Consider the following 13,614-nt stretch of genomic DNA (forward strand, 5'->3'; position numbering starts at 1 on the left):
CTGGATACCCTTTATCTGTTTAATTGTATATTTCTAAAAATGTTTGAATATTCATTTCATTCATATTAAATACTTATGTTTTGTATCATTTTCAGGAGATGATTGCTGAATGTGACAAAAAAAAAAAAAATTTGGGCTTGAAATTGAGTAAAATTCCTGACAGCACCTTTATGAAGGTCTGTTGAATTGAAATACGATTTAACTGGTTAGTCTTTATTATCTTCAATACAGCATGTTTAATAAATGACAATGAATCTATGAATGTCATGCACAACCCTTAAAAATCACAATGCATCTCTATACATGTAAATTCTTTTACATAAAACATTCAGTCTCAAAGCAAGATCTATAATCGAGATGGCTTGAGTGGCACCATAAGGGTCATATAGCTGCATGACTTAATGGTTGACACATAGAAATGTGTTTACTGACACCCTGTGGGCCACTGTAGAGCTGCACATTTTCTAATACAAGAGGAACAGTACCTGGCAATTAATAACTGATCTTCATTTATGTAGTGCCATGTCAAAAACATAAACAGTTGTCCATAAATAAACACATACAAAACACTTCACTTCATAAATGAAAATGAAAAAAAAACGGAAAACTGATACACTAAAAATGACTCCCATTCATCTATATACAATGCTAGAGAATAGCATATACCTTTGTAGACTACAATTTGACAACACTGACTAACCTGCAACGCAGTAATGCATGTAGGCCTATAGTCAGTTCATCATCTGGTACAATTTGAGTCTTGGGCCCCTTAAACCATTCACATGTTTTTGGCCCAATGGCAAAAATGCAAGGATAATTGCATGCCTTTAATTGTATACTTCACTTAAATATAAATATACAGGTGTGATCGTAGTTGTCAAAGCAATAAAATGAATTAAACAATGTTCCCCAATACTATACACTTCACAGACTTTTTTCTCTGTTTCAGCCCTTTTCATGTAGCCTATTTGTCAACAACACTGACTGGGAGCTGAGTTCATTTTCATGCTGCAGCTTGTCAAACTCTATAGGCTGGCATGAAATCGCATACTCAGGTCCACATTCCATATGATCCAATCTAAATATAGCTTTGATTTACTGCATTCAATTTTTGTTCTCTCAACACAATTAACTAGCCAATTGTCTCCTTGTGGTTGCACAGTCTGTGACCTAGGGGCGATTTAGTGAAGGAAACATGTTTTCTGAGTTAACCACATTAGAAGGTATGCTGAGTAAGTCATGGAAGCTCTCCAAAACCTACCTTAAGCGGAATATTCTGTCCCAGGTTTGTAGGTTCAGTGCAATTACCCAGGTTGCTGTTTCTTAAAATTCCTGTACGCCTTGACAGGATCACACACAGTAAAAAATAATTGTGAACGCAACTGCGTGTCGTTTATATATTCATTCGAAAGCATACACATATTTGAGATGCACCTACAATATATCAAATGTCTTAGCATAAAGATGGTTCATGAATCTATAGTAGCATTCCATATCATTTGCAACTCCTTCTTCCTATCAGGCAATTGCATGGGGGTTCATAATCTCAACGTACAGAACAGATGAACAGTTGCGATGTCATTGACAGCTCAAGCTCACACATTATATTACATTACATTACATTTGGCTGACGCTTTTTAACCAAAGCACACATCACACATCACACTGCAGCACTGTGTTTGCTGCCTGTGTTTGTGGTAGTTGGCCCAAAGTGGTTGTTCTTGAGAAGTGACACAGAATGTGTGTCTGAAAAACATTCTCACACCTCTGCATCAGAAAATGACTTCTCCTTGCTGCGGCTGGTGAGCATTGAATTGGTGTACGTGTTGGTGCGAGACACTTCCTCTGTGAACGCCGTCTCCAATACCTTCAGGATGGACTTGCGCACCTTGTCCTTGAAATCCTGACCCATGAAGACATACAGCAAGGGGTTGAGACAGCTGTTGAGGAAGGCCAGGCTGGTGGTGATTGGAATGCCAATCATTGTGACATGGTGCAGAGTTAGACTGAAATCTGCCTCTGACCTCATGTGATTAACCATCTCAATGATCGACATAATGTGAAATGGTGCCCAGCATAGAAAAAAGGCAGTGACAACAGCTGCAATGATCCTGAAGGGTCGCCCAGTGCGTCCCGACATCGAGCGGTTCATCCTGAGGCGATGAATGATGACAGCGTAGCAGGAAACAATGATGGCAAATGGCACTATGAAGCCAAGTATGACCCGGGTTATAATCATGGCACAGTGGCGCAGCGACCTCAGTGCCACAATATCAGGGGAGACCAAGTCATCGGAGAAGGCGAAGTTGTTGAAGCAGTTGATGACCTTGCTGTTGTTCTCTCTTGGAGCGACGTCCCGGAACACGAAGTAGGGTGAGCTAAGAACCAGAGCCAGGAACCAGACGACGAGGCTCACTGCCGACGCTCTTTGCACGCTTCGGTGGTTCTGTGCCCAGATTGGCTTCACCACAGAAATGCAGCGGTCCACACTGATCACGACGAGGATGTAGACACTGGCAAACATGTTCAACGTGGTCAGGGTGCTGTTGACTTTGCACATGAACCTGCCAAAGGGCCAGTGGAAATCCATGGCTGTATAGGCCACGCTCAGGGGAAGAAATGCAGTGAATAAGAAGTCGGCCACGGCCAGGTTCAGGAACCAGATGGTGTTGACAGTCTTCTTCATTTTAAATCCAGTCACCCAGATCACCAGGCCATTGCCCAGCACGCCCAAGACAAATGCCAGGGAGTAGACGACGAGTGACATGATGTTCAGGGACTTCTTCAGCTCAATCGGGTCTTCGTAGTCGTCGTCATCGTAATACTCTTCGTCATCAGTCCAGTTTCTTTGCCACGAACTGTTCCAGCTGTCAGTATATGGGTCCACTGAAGCCAAAACAACGTCCATATCTGCCTAAAGGTGGAAAAGATATTTCAACATGTTATTGCATTAAGACAGAAAATGTCAAATATTTAGTCACACAGGACTCAATAATAGTGTTATCTGTAAAACAATCTTTCAGCGGTGCTCCCAGTGATAGGCCTACTTGAATTAGGGTTAGAATAGGATTTGCATTACTCAAGACGACGTTCAGTTTTCTACCACTAGAGGTCACATGAGTAACAAGAAAATGTGATGCTGTTCAGTCAACGAGTTCCAAACGAGTTCTAAGTGAAGTTACAAATTAAAGAATTGGAAAAGCTCACCTCGCCTCTCACACTCTTTCTTTTCTAATTTACACAGGCTAAACACATTGGATCTGACTAATTTAAGTAGGCTATAACCTGTGACGAAATAGTCGAATAGTAATGTTATGGTTAGAAAGGCTATCATGGGCGCAAAGTGCAAAAGATGTAAATTCGCTCTATAGCTTAATTAGGATACGCCTTCATCATGTCAACAATAGCCTAAACTAGAAGCCTAGCCCACATTAAGTTAGCCTATGTTCTTATAAGACAATGCAAAAATTAAACTTAGGCTACACATAAACGTATGGCCAAGAGCATCCCTTGAATCTTTCCTTACAATGTAAAGTGATGATAGCCCATACAAAATCTAATTGAAGCAATAGCCCTATATCATTAAAAAGTCAGCTTCCTAACAATGTCGAATTTGAAAAAATAAAACAAAACAAAACAAACGAAAAAAAACCCACAACAAAGTAACGAAAAAAACAACCTTAAATTTCCAAATCATGCTGAAACATCAAGAACAGTTTGGTTTGCAACGCCCGCACACACGGGCTAATTATTTTCATTCTTGCTATTAAGCCACTGCATCGCTGTGTTAAATGTTTCCCCCCTTTCTAGTGTTCTCAATATTTCCTACGGGTTTGCCTAAAATCAGACCAAAATGACAAAAAAGTTGTAAGTCTCGCCTGTGTCAAACGCGATGCAGATGTCCTTATCGAGTTGTAGTCTGATGTAGCCTAGTCCATGAACAACACACGCTTGATGACAGCCTACAAAAGTCGCGAGGAGGTTTTACTCCATGAGTGTGACGTCACGGTGTCATATCTCACTTTCTGCGAACATCTGGGGCATCACTGCAGCTGTGCTTACCGCCGAAAATTACAACACCCTAACCTGAACCGCATGTTTCAGCTCAACAGCATTGAAGAGGCTGAGGAGGTGAAAACCTGTTGTAACACAGTAACAAAATCTGATTCACTGACATGCTAAACTGTTGCTACTTGGTAGCCTACATTAAGCCTATGAGAAGTTGGCAAATAGCCTGCCTCTATGTGGCTGATATTTAGCTCTAAATTTTATTCAAATAATTAGGCACATTATTTTAAAGACAAGTGGAAAATGAATGCGCCACCAGCAACTGTGCCCCAACTATGGGTAGAATGGCTCAAGACCCAAGAATGTCTGTCATGGACCACTCAGCAAGGCGGGGCAGGAAATGTGGTTGTGGATACGGATATAGAGAGTTTGGTTGGTTGCAACAAATGAAATACAGTCCACAGAAGGGTATGACAAAGTAAATTGGGGTTTAAAATAATCTTTGCGAATGAGTGCATTTCTTGTTGGACTTTCCAAAGCATTATTGACAATATGGGTTGGAAAATATCACGAATGGTCCATGCATGACAGCCACATTCACCAACTGTCATTGAAATTTCAGGACAGCAGGCAGGACTATCCCAAGTTTATATCCTTGAGGAAATTAAGAGTTTCCTCTGTCTATTTACAAACCATAGAAACACATGCATATCAAGTCTGCAGCAAACCTGTGACTGACATATCTGAAATCCTCTCGGTCAAATGTTATTGCCATTAACAAATACATTTCCCTCCCTTAAATAATTCCTATCTCATGGGACATCATCAACCACATAGGAATGGCCCCAAGTTGACTCTATACACAGATTGGCTGAGCACCTGCCACTGAGATGAATGGATCACTCCAGGTGTTTTACAAAGACAAGTAACATTTGCGGAGTATAATCTTACCTTGTTCCAAATGGAATGTTATGAACTCAGAAAGTTGTGTGTCTGACTGCAGGACCATCTTTAGGTTGTTTCAACTACAATATTGACTTAAAGTGGAGGATGGTGAAACAGTAGAAGAAGGAAGAAGAAGAATTGCAAAAGAGGTGGAGAAGGTGGAGGACATGAGCAGAGATCGATGAATGAATGTGCATGCAGCATTTCCATGCAGCAAGAGTGCAAAAATAAAAAGGCACCTAATTGTGCTCATGGCCTCAGTTATTCCCTTCTAAAACATAATTATACCTTACTGTACGTGCACAAGAATATGTTCAAAGGAGTGCCACATATCCTCATTTTCTTTCTCAGAATAGCAGAGGGCATAATTGCATCTATTACACTACATGATGATGGGAAAATATGCCATTTTTTATCACAATTAAGACAATACATTGATTGAGTGAGCAAATGAATTAGGCTTAAAGACAGGCCATTTCAGAAGTGGAAAATGCCAAGGGGAAACAAATCCTTATTCCCTGGGGCCCATATAGATCTCTTAGGTGCATGGGTGACTCCTTTGGACTGAGTCTGCTAGGGCGGTCCATAATGTGTTTTTCTGTCATAGAAATGAGCTCATGTGTGCTTGAGGTTTCTGTAATTGCCTTGTGTTGACTAGTTGCACTGACCTCTGCTTGGCAAACACACACACACACACACACACACACACACACACACACACACACACACACACACACACACACACACACACACACACACACACACACACACACACACACACTTTCCTCTATGCAGTCAGAACATGTGACTGACAAGTTGGGCATCTGTGAGTGATTTGCTGTGGTCAGAAGTTCTGGTATACCAACATTTACTCCGAGAGTGAGTGTACATTAGGGGCTGGTACTGGACATTAGCAATGGAGTCTTTTTCTCTGCAGTGAAGCGCCTGTCTGAAAGCAGAACATAATTTATGTGGATCCGTATCTCATCAACGACATGTGTTTCTTTGTAGGGTTAGGGTAAGATGTCTGAAAAGCACTACCACTCTGACAAGGAATGCTCACAATGCTCACAAGCATAAACCATTGGACTGTCACAACCATAAATGTACAAAGCAAACCACTGCCAAGCAGATTAACAAAGCAAGCCCCTGCCAAAAAAAAATGGCTTGTATACAGGACTGAAGTAAACTAAACATAATCCCCACACAGGACAACAAGGCCATGCTGTTTGTACGAATTATACAAATAATTTGGATTTGTTCAAAATCATATCAAACATCCAAGTGCGTTGTGAGGATTGTCATACATTTTATTGTGTAAAGGACAATGCTGGGAAAACAACTCTACAAGATGCAAGACAAAGACAAATATTTAGTGGGAATTAAAGATTTGTTAGATCACATCACACACAAATTTAATCAAATTGATTTGTTGGCAGTGGCGAATTAATGATGTATAGGCTATCTGAATACTTGACTCTATTTGATTAGATGCCTAGATGTCAGTCTACTGGCTGTCGAATGAGATAGTCCAGGTGTATTATGCAGCATTTTAGTCATCTGGCATACTGGTTAGGGAATCAAATTATGTGTGGGAGTGATTGAACAGCGCTCTTCCTCTGCCCTTGAGCAAGGCACCTAACCCCCAACTGCTCCCCATGGTGCAGGATCTTCTACCAACTACTCTGGGTGTGTATGTGTGTTCCTAGTGCACTGCTCTCGCTCTCTCTCTCTCTCTCTCTCTCTCTCTCTCTCTCTCTCTCTCTCTCTCTCTCTCTCTCTCTCTCTCTCTGTACACTAGGGCTGCAACGATTCGTCGAGTTACTCGAGTAACTCGATTATGAAAATTCCTCGAGGCAAAACATCTGCCTCGAAGCCTTGTTAAATTCCTATGGAAGCACACCAGCGCGTCATACATTCTGAATTTAGTTGGCGCGATGGCGACAGAGGTGTGTGACGGGGCGAGTAGCCACCGTCACGGCAGTGAGCTGCCATCATTATGTGTGATGTCTATGTCGGATTGCAATGCATGTGTTTGTTGAATGTGTCTATGTTTCCCGTTTATCCTTCTCTACCGTTTATAATTATCAGTCATACAAGTCATTCATCAGACCCTTCCCCGTTTCTCCCGTAGCTGTTATATGTAGGCCTACAAATGATCAAACACCATGGCGAGGCGTAGGCTACGCTAATACACCTAACATCAAAACTCCCGACAGTTTAAAACATTCACCCCTTCAATCACATAACGTCTGTTAAAATAATCACACAACGTCTTGTCATAAATGCTCCGTTTAAAGAATTATCACGTCATTAGGCTGTCAAGTTGTCACGTGTTTGTCCTACCCGATGTCCACCAGTCTCCCGGTGTCGCGTCTTCAGTCTGTTTGAGTGAATGCGTCTTTTAAAAAAACATTTTGGGACTTCCTGGGAGTTCGTTATTGTAAATGAATTGTAGCCTAATTCCTAGTTCCTACTAGTTCCTTGTATTTTCTAGTTCTTTGGAATGTTGTTTTGGGCTGTTCTAAGCTTATTTATATTTATTGTCTGCAACCACCCCTGCTGAGATTTCGTATAGCCTATTGCTTGGTCCAATTTGAGGGGTGCGTTCAGGAGTAGGCTTAAACTGGTTTGTTCAGTCTGATAGGGGGGTGCTTGCTGTTGAGACGTAAGTCTTACGATACTCTGCTATTTTATTGACTAGTTCAATTAGTCTGTGTAGTTGATTGTTATTTTTGAGCCTTGATTGAATTCATATTGTTTTGACTGTCAAGTCAGTTTATTTGGTTTAGCAAAAGTATTTATTTTGATATTTTTACTTTTGTTACAATTTCTTTATTTTTGCCCTTTGGGCCTTAATTGGGAAAAATAAATACCCATCCTCATACATCCTTTTTCTGAGTTGCTAATTCCATCAACCTCACACCGCTCCGACCACACCTACCCTGGCCTTTACTATTTAAGTTTGTATTTACAGTTTTACATGTTATCCATGTTTTACAATAAGTTGATTTAACTGTGTTGTACTGTAATTATTGTCACTGGCACTTAAATGGGTTTAGTTTTGGAGCCATATTTTGGATTTGGAATGAATACCTCGTTATGCATGATTTGTTTTGGTTGTTTAAAAACGCATTTTTTTTTTATCAGATTCATCGATTAATCGATCGATAAAGTGCTAGATTAATCGATTACAAAAAGAATCGATAGCTGCAGCCCTACTGTACACTATACACACTACCCCCAGATGGATAAAATGCAGAGGACAAATTTCTTACAGAAGTAAAGTATAACTTAACCATGCAATTTTAACAGCATACTGTATGTCAAACTCAGGTTCTACTTGTATGACATTAAAATCATAGTGAGAAGGGTTTAAAAAACCGTCTGTAGCCTAGCCTATGATCTTAACAAGATGACCAAGATTGATAATTTAGCCCAAATTAATATATTTGGTTTTCTTAGTGAAATACCAGGGGCAGACTGGTATCTAATCCATCTAATGGCCATCGGCCTGGCTTATAGTGCTTCATCAGCCATAGTGTCTAGTTCTCCAGATGAGTCACTTAGGCGTATATGTAACGTGGGTGTTTCTCAATGCAAAGGATGTTAAAGAATGGACTCCTATTCTTGGAAATGATTGATGATAACGTCATAACGTTCTCAAGTTCATGAGAACGCAAAAAAAAAAAAAAAAACGCATATTGAGAAACATCCTATGTCTACGCCATCAGTTATGTCAGATGGGCACAAGGAACAAGGGAAAGGCTGTGGTGTCGCCAACTCTTGCAACTGCTATCTCACGCCTCACGCCACATGCACACATGCCTTTTTAACCTTCCATTTTTGCCTCCTTCGATGTAGCCCTAGCCTATTTTTTATTTGACAAGGAGATCCATGCATTCAGGTATGCAGCAGGCCTGTACCCAGCTATGAGGTCACCGAGGTCCAGAATATTCCCCTGAATAAAAAACAAAATCAGCAGTCTCCTTGGCAAATGCATTCTTAATTCACTTAATTCTTAATTACTGACACTACGCAAGTGTTGCGCTGGGCCCTGCAAGTTAATGAAGGCTCCCTCCCCCTGTCTCCCCTTGAGTAGTGACAGACATGTATAGTTAAATCGACAGTGTCTCATACATTAGGAAGATGAACATGAAGCTGAATTAGCGTTCACGGCATGAAAAACGGAAGAAACTTCACGAGAATAAACAGTGGGAATCGCAGTAAACTCGTGATCGCTCCATGGCTACACACACCTCTCCAGCACATGTTGCTGGCCTACCTAAGTGAGTCAGTCCCCTGATCAGTCTGCGGCTTGCTTTCCCACAGTACTTCACAAAGTTCCATGTCCCATTTTTTGAATGTGTGCGACTACATTTAAAAAAAAAAGAAGAAAAAAAACTCATCTTTAAATGCACTCATAATGGCCGGGTTTCCCAAAATTGTTAAGAAGCTCTTAAGTGCTAAGAACTTCTTAGGAGCGTTGTAAGAATGTTCTAAGAACGCTCCTAAGAAGTTCCTAGGACTTAAGAGCTTCTTAACGATTTTGGGAAACCCGGCCAATAACGGTTACATGCTGCCACTCAGACATGCCACCACTACGACATGCTTCCATTTAGACATGCCTCTATTTCGATATGCTGCTATTTCGACATGCTGCCAATCCGACACATTTTAGTACCCCCATTCCGACAGTTTACAAATCCTATTTTTTTCCAAGTCAATTTAACGGACCCTATACTCTAAAAAATGTTGGGTTAGATTTAACCCAACCTTAACCCAGCTGCTGGTTAACTATTGGACCAACACCGCATTGAGTTATACTAACCCAACACAGTGGGTACAAAATTAAACCCAGCAGGTTGGGTATGATTCTAACCCAAAATGCTGGGTTATATCAACACAACATTAGTCAGATTGCCACAATAGATTGGGTAAAATAAACTACTTGCTGGGTTATAACTATATAATTGCTGAGTATTATTCACACAGTTTATTGGGTATAGATTCAACCCAAATCACTGGGTTACATCAACAGAACTGCTAGTTAAAATGACCACAGCCAAGTTTTCCAAACCCAGTATGGGTAGCATTGAGAAAATGGGCAAAGAAATACAATTCCACATAATTATTTACTTGACAGTTTAGGCCTACTTTATTTTTGAACAGATAGTCTAGTAGTCACAAAGGCATGTGATAGACTACTTCCACGAAGGCAGGCAGATTCTACTTTTTGGGGGTTTTGGGGGTCAGCCCTGTCAATCAAAGACAGAAAAAGTGCATTAATCACTGTACAGAACTTTACGAAAACTTCCATGAACCATTATCAGTTAATGATGTTAACAGATATTAAAAGTCCACCAGGAGACAAAATATTAGCGCAACACACTCAGAAACAATGACAACCTGATATTATTATGGAGTTGTTTTAGGAGATGATCTGGAGCAGACTGACAAACACAAGTTCAGTAACGTTAGCCAGCTAGCTGCTAATGTAAACTGTGTTCGCTAACATTAGCTGACAAACGTTAGCTAGCTGCTAGACCAAAACGAAGCATAGGCTACGGTATAACTGTTGTTATGCTATGTAGTTCATTGTAAAAGTTCGTTTTGATCCTGTTCAGCAGGTTATACTCAGTGAAGACAGAACTATGTTTTCATGAGTCTGTCTTTGTGTAGATGTAACATTAACTGTAACTGTAAGTCTAATCTAATGTTAGCTAGCTGGCATGACACGTCCTGCTTGATGAGGCTGAACGAAATTGGCAACCAGGATATTCATTCATATCACAAAGGCTATCTCTGGGTGGACTCTTAAAATCTGTTTGAATGATAATGCAATAAAAATAAAGGTTAAAAGCAGATACATACCTTACGAAATGGCCTGATTTCCATTGCATGTTGACAGCAACTGCTGGACTGGACAGTTGGAAGAACAACGATTTTTCTTTTAAAATTTTAACTATGTAGCTGAGTAAAAGCAACCCTATGCTGGGTAGTATAGTGGGGGAGAGGAGGGGCACTGTTCTAAAATACAACCCAGAAAGCTGGGTTACCGAAAATAACACAACTTGAGTAAAAACAACTCCACAAAATGACCCAGCAGCCTAAACCCAGCAGTTGGGTAGAGAATATAACCCAGCATTTTTTAGCCCGACGGACGCAAAGTGCATCAGAAAACACACCCATTCTTCTCTGTTACATTGCTCCGCGATTATTAGTCACAGCGAGATGAGACCTATATTGCATGAAAGGGCAGAACCGGGGCTTTCCAACGAGACTAGACACATGTCTACGATCAAGTATGAAAATAAAATATAATCATGAATTTAAATCAAAGTATATCATATAGTCTATATTGCTCTGCGTTCACCCATGCAGCCACTGCTCTCGCTTGAATTACTCCGGGACCAGGCATCGTACAGACATGACACGCATATCAAATGAAAGAGGAGAAACAGAGCTTTCCATCGATACCCAACACATCGATCCTTTTGTGTGAAGATGAAGTGACAAACAAATAAGAATGTCATATAGCTTCGGCTACCGCTACTTTCCTTTGATTTACTCGTGAAACCGTGGTCAAAAAGATATGGCTTGCATGTCAGATAAAAGAGGAGAGCTAGAGCTATCCACAGATACCAAATACAACCTTCTAGGCCATTAAACAGACGAAGTGACAGCAAAATAATAACTTGATTTACTTATCCGCGAATAATGAGAACTTGCCATACAGAACTGCTTTCACTTCCCCGAGTCGCGCACGCAACAGACACATAACCATATATCAAGAAGTCTTCACAATGACATTTTAAATGTGAATCTGTATTATTTTACACAATTGGATATAGTTATGACATTAATAGCCTATTACTGTAATGACCTCATGTCGGAATGGCACGTTGTTTGAAAAAAAAGTTAAATACCGCCACTGCGACCATGAAAAAAAAAATGTCGGAGTGGTGGGACTTTTTCCCATAAAGAGACATGCCTCCACTACGACAATTGGACGTCAATGTCGGAGTGCTGGTATGTCGGAATGAACGGCGGATACCCATAATAACATGTAGCTCGGTATGAAACTAGCAGTTTTTCAGCAAAGACGCAAGAACCCGTCAAAACTAACCGGTGATTTCACTCTTCCCATACATTTTAAGAAGTAAATGTTTACAATATTTCAGTCAAGCTTCAGTTGGTTTAGATACCTACTGAATGTATGCAAAATGGAAAGTATAGCCTAATGTAGGCTCACGCTGTTCTGGATGTCAATAGATGCATATCATAAATTAGGCCTATATGAAGTATTTTAAATGATTAGTATCAATAATCAGTATCTATTTTATTATGAATAAAATAGTCTACGTTGAAAAAATATTGAAGGGAACCAGGAAAGTCAGTTCAGTAGCTATGTATTTGGCAAGTAGCCTACTACAGACACATAGGTGAAGAACAGTCAGCCGCAGCCAGTATACTAGCACAACTAGACCTTACAAAATATAACTGTCCAACTACAGATTTCTGAGCATCAAAACCGCAGTTTTGGAGGAAATATTTACAGTTCTTATGCATGGAATGCAGTATTTTGGACACGCACAAAATACTAGGCTAATGCACTGTAGCCTATAACTGAACTGTAAGGGGTAATGTAGACTCTGCTAACCAAAGAAAAGACTGCCTGTGGTTATAGGCTTCTACAAACATGTCCACAAAACAAAATTATGTCAGAAACCACAAATGCTACATGTTTTTTTCCATTGTTGACATTATGGAGTTAAGTAACCTATGGCGATGGTGAAACCCATGTTCAATAGCTTATGTTTTTCTTCAAGTCAAGTAGTGACAAGATAATGTTGACGTGAGTCAGACAGAAGACAGCCCAGTCTTTAGTATGTCAGTCTCAAACTACATTATGATATGTTTGCCACTAGAATTTGAAAACTGTTTTCAGGGGAGAACTGAACTCCCCTAATCCTTGTTCATGTCAAAGTCCGACCTGATGATTTTAAGGATCTAGGCCTGGGTGTGCTCATGTGCATTATAGATGCCATGCACACACCCTCCATTTCAATGAAGCCCTTAACAGAAATTGGTTCCATGCAACCACCCTGCCTATTTGGAAGATTTGTTCAAATTAATTTCATCATGTGATGGGATTTCCCAGATCCCATTTCATATATTGCAATGCATGTCAAAGAAGGAGGTTGTACCATAAGATAACTGCAGAATAACTCATCAATATGAAAATCTGTATGATTACTGCAGGGCAGCCAGACTAGGAGGACATTTAAGCATCAAAAATGATAAAATCCAGACTGACATACATTCCACCACACATTAATTAGGATGCATTCTTAGTCAGTCATGATTTTATTTCTGAGTTCTGTTGAATGACTTATCTTTCTTGAGCAAAAGTGGAGTGGTTGACCTCCATTCCACTTCCTGATATTCCTCCTTCATCAGAGTTCTGTGTGACACTGACCTGCAAAGCACTTCCCACAGAGCTGCTAAAAAAAACAGGAAGGAGTTTGTAAGCGGATCCATTACAGTGGCTTTAGTCATAATCAGCTGTCAGCAGAGAAGATTCACAAGAGTGCATCTTGTGGCTAACATGTCTCAGGGAATATTGCACAGTTTGACATGAGGAGGCCATTATCTGTA

The 13,614-nt window shown here is 40.4% G+C and overlaps 1 protein-coding gene across 1 annotated transcript; it reads right to left on the reverse strand.

Annotated features, from left to right (window-relative positions):
• Positions 1–205: 205 nt before the first annotated feature.
• On the reverse strand, positions 206–3,943 carry fpr1 (formyl peptide receptor 1). Its single transcript, XM_062537731.1, has 2 exons — positions 3,879–3,943; positions 206–2,914 (listed from the first exon to the last, which is right to left on the reverse strand). The coding sequence occupies exon 2, from the start codon at positions 2,906–2,908 to the stop codon at positions 1,760–1,762; it is 1,149 nt and encodes a 382-aa protein (XP_062393715.1). The 5' UTR covers positions 2,909–2,914; positions 3,879–3,943; the 3' UTR covers positions 206–1,759.
• Positions 3,944–13,614: the final 9,671 nt, after the last annotated feature.

The sequence above is a fragment of the Sardina pilchardus genome, chromosome 6 (assembly GCF_963854185.1).
Source record: "Sardina pilchardus chromosome 6, fSarPil1.1, whole genome shotgun sequence".
Lineage (NCBI taxonomy): Eukaryota > Metazoa > Chordata > Actinopteri > Clupeiformes > Clupeidae > Sardina > Sardina pilchardus.

Bases quoted from the DNA above. Each gene is read 5' to 3' on its own strand.
- fpr1 (XM_062537731.1), bottom strand. From the start codon at position 2,908: ATGGACGTTGTTTTGGCTTCAGTGGACCCATATACTGACAGCTGGAAC.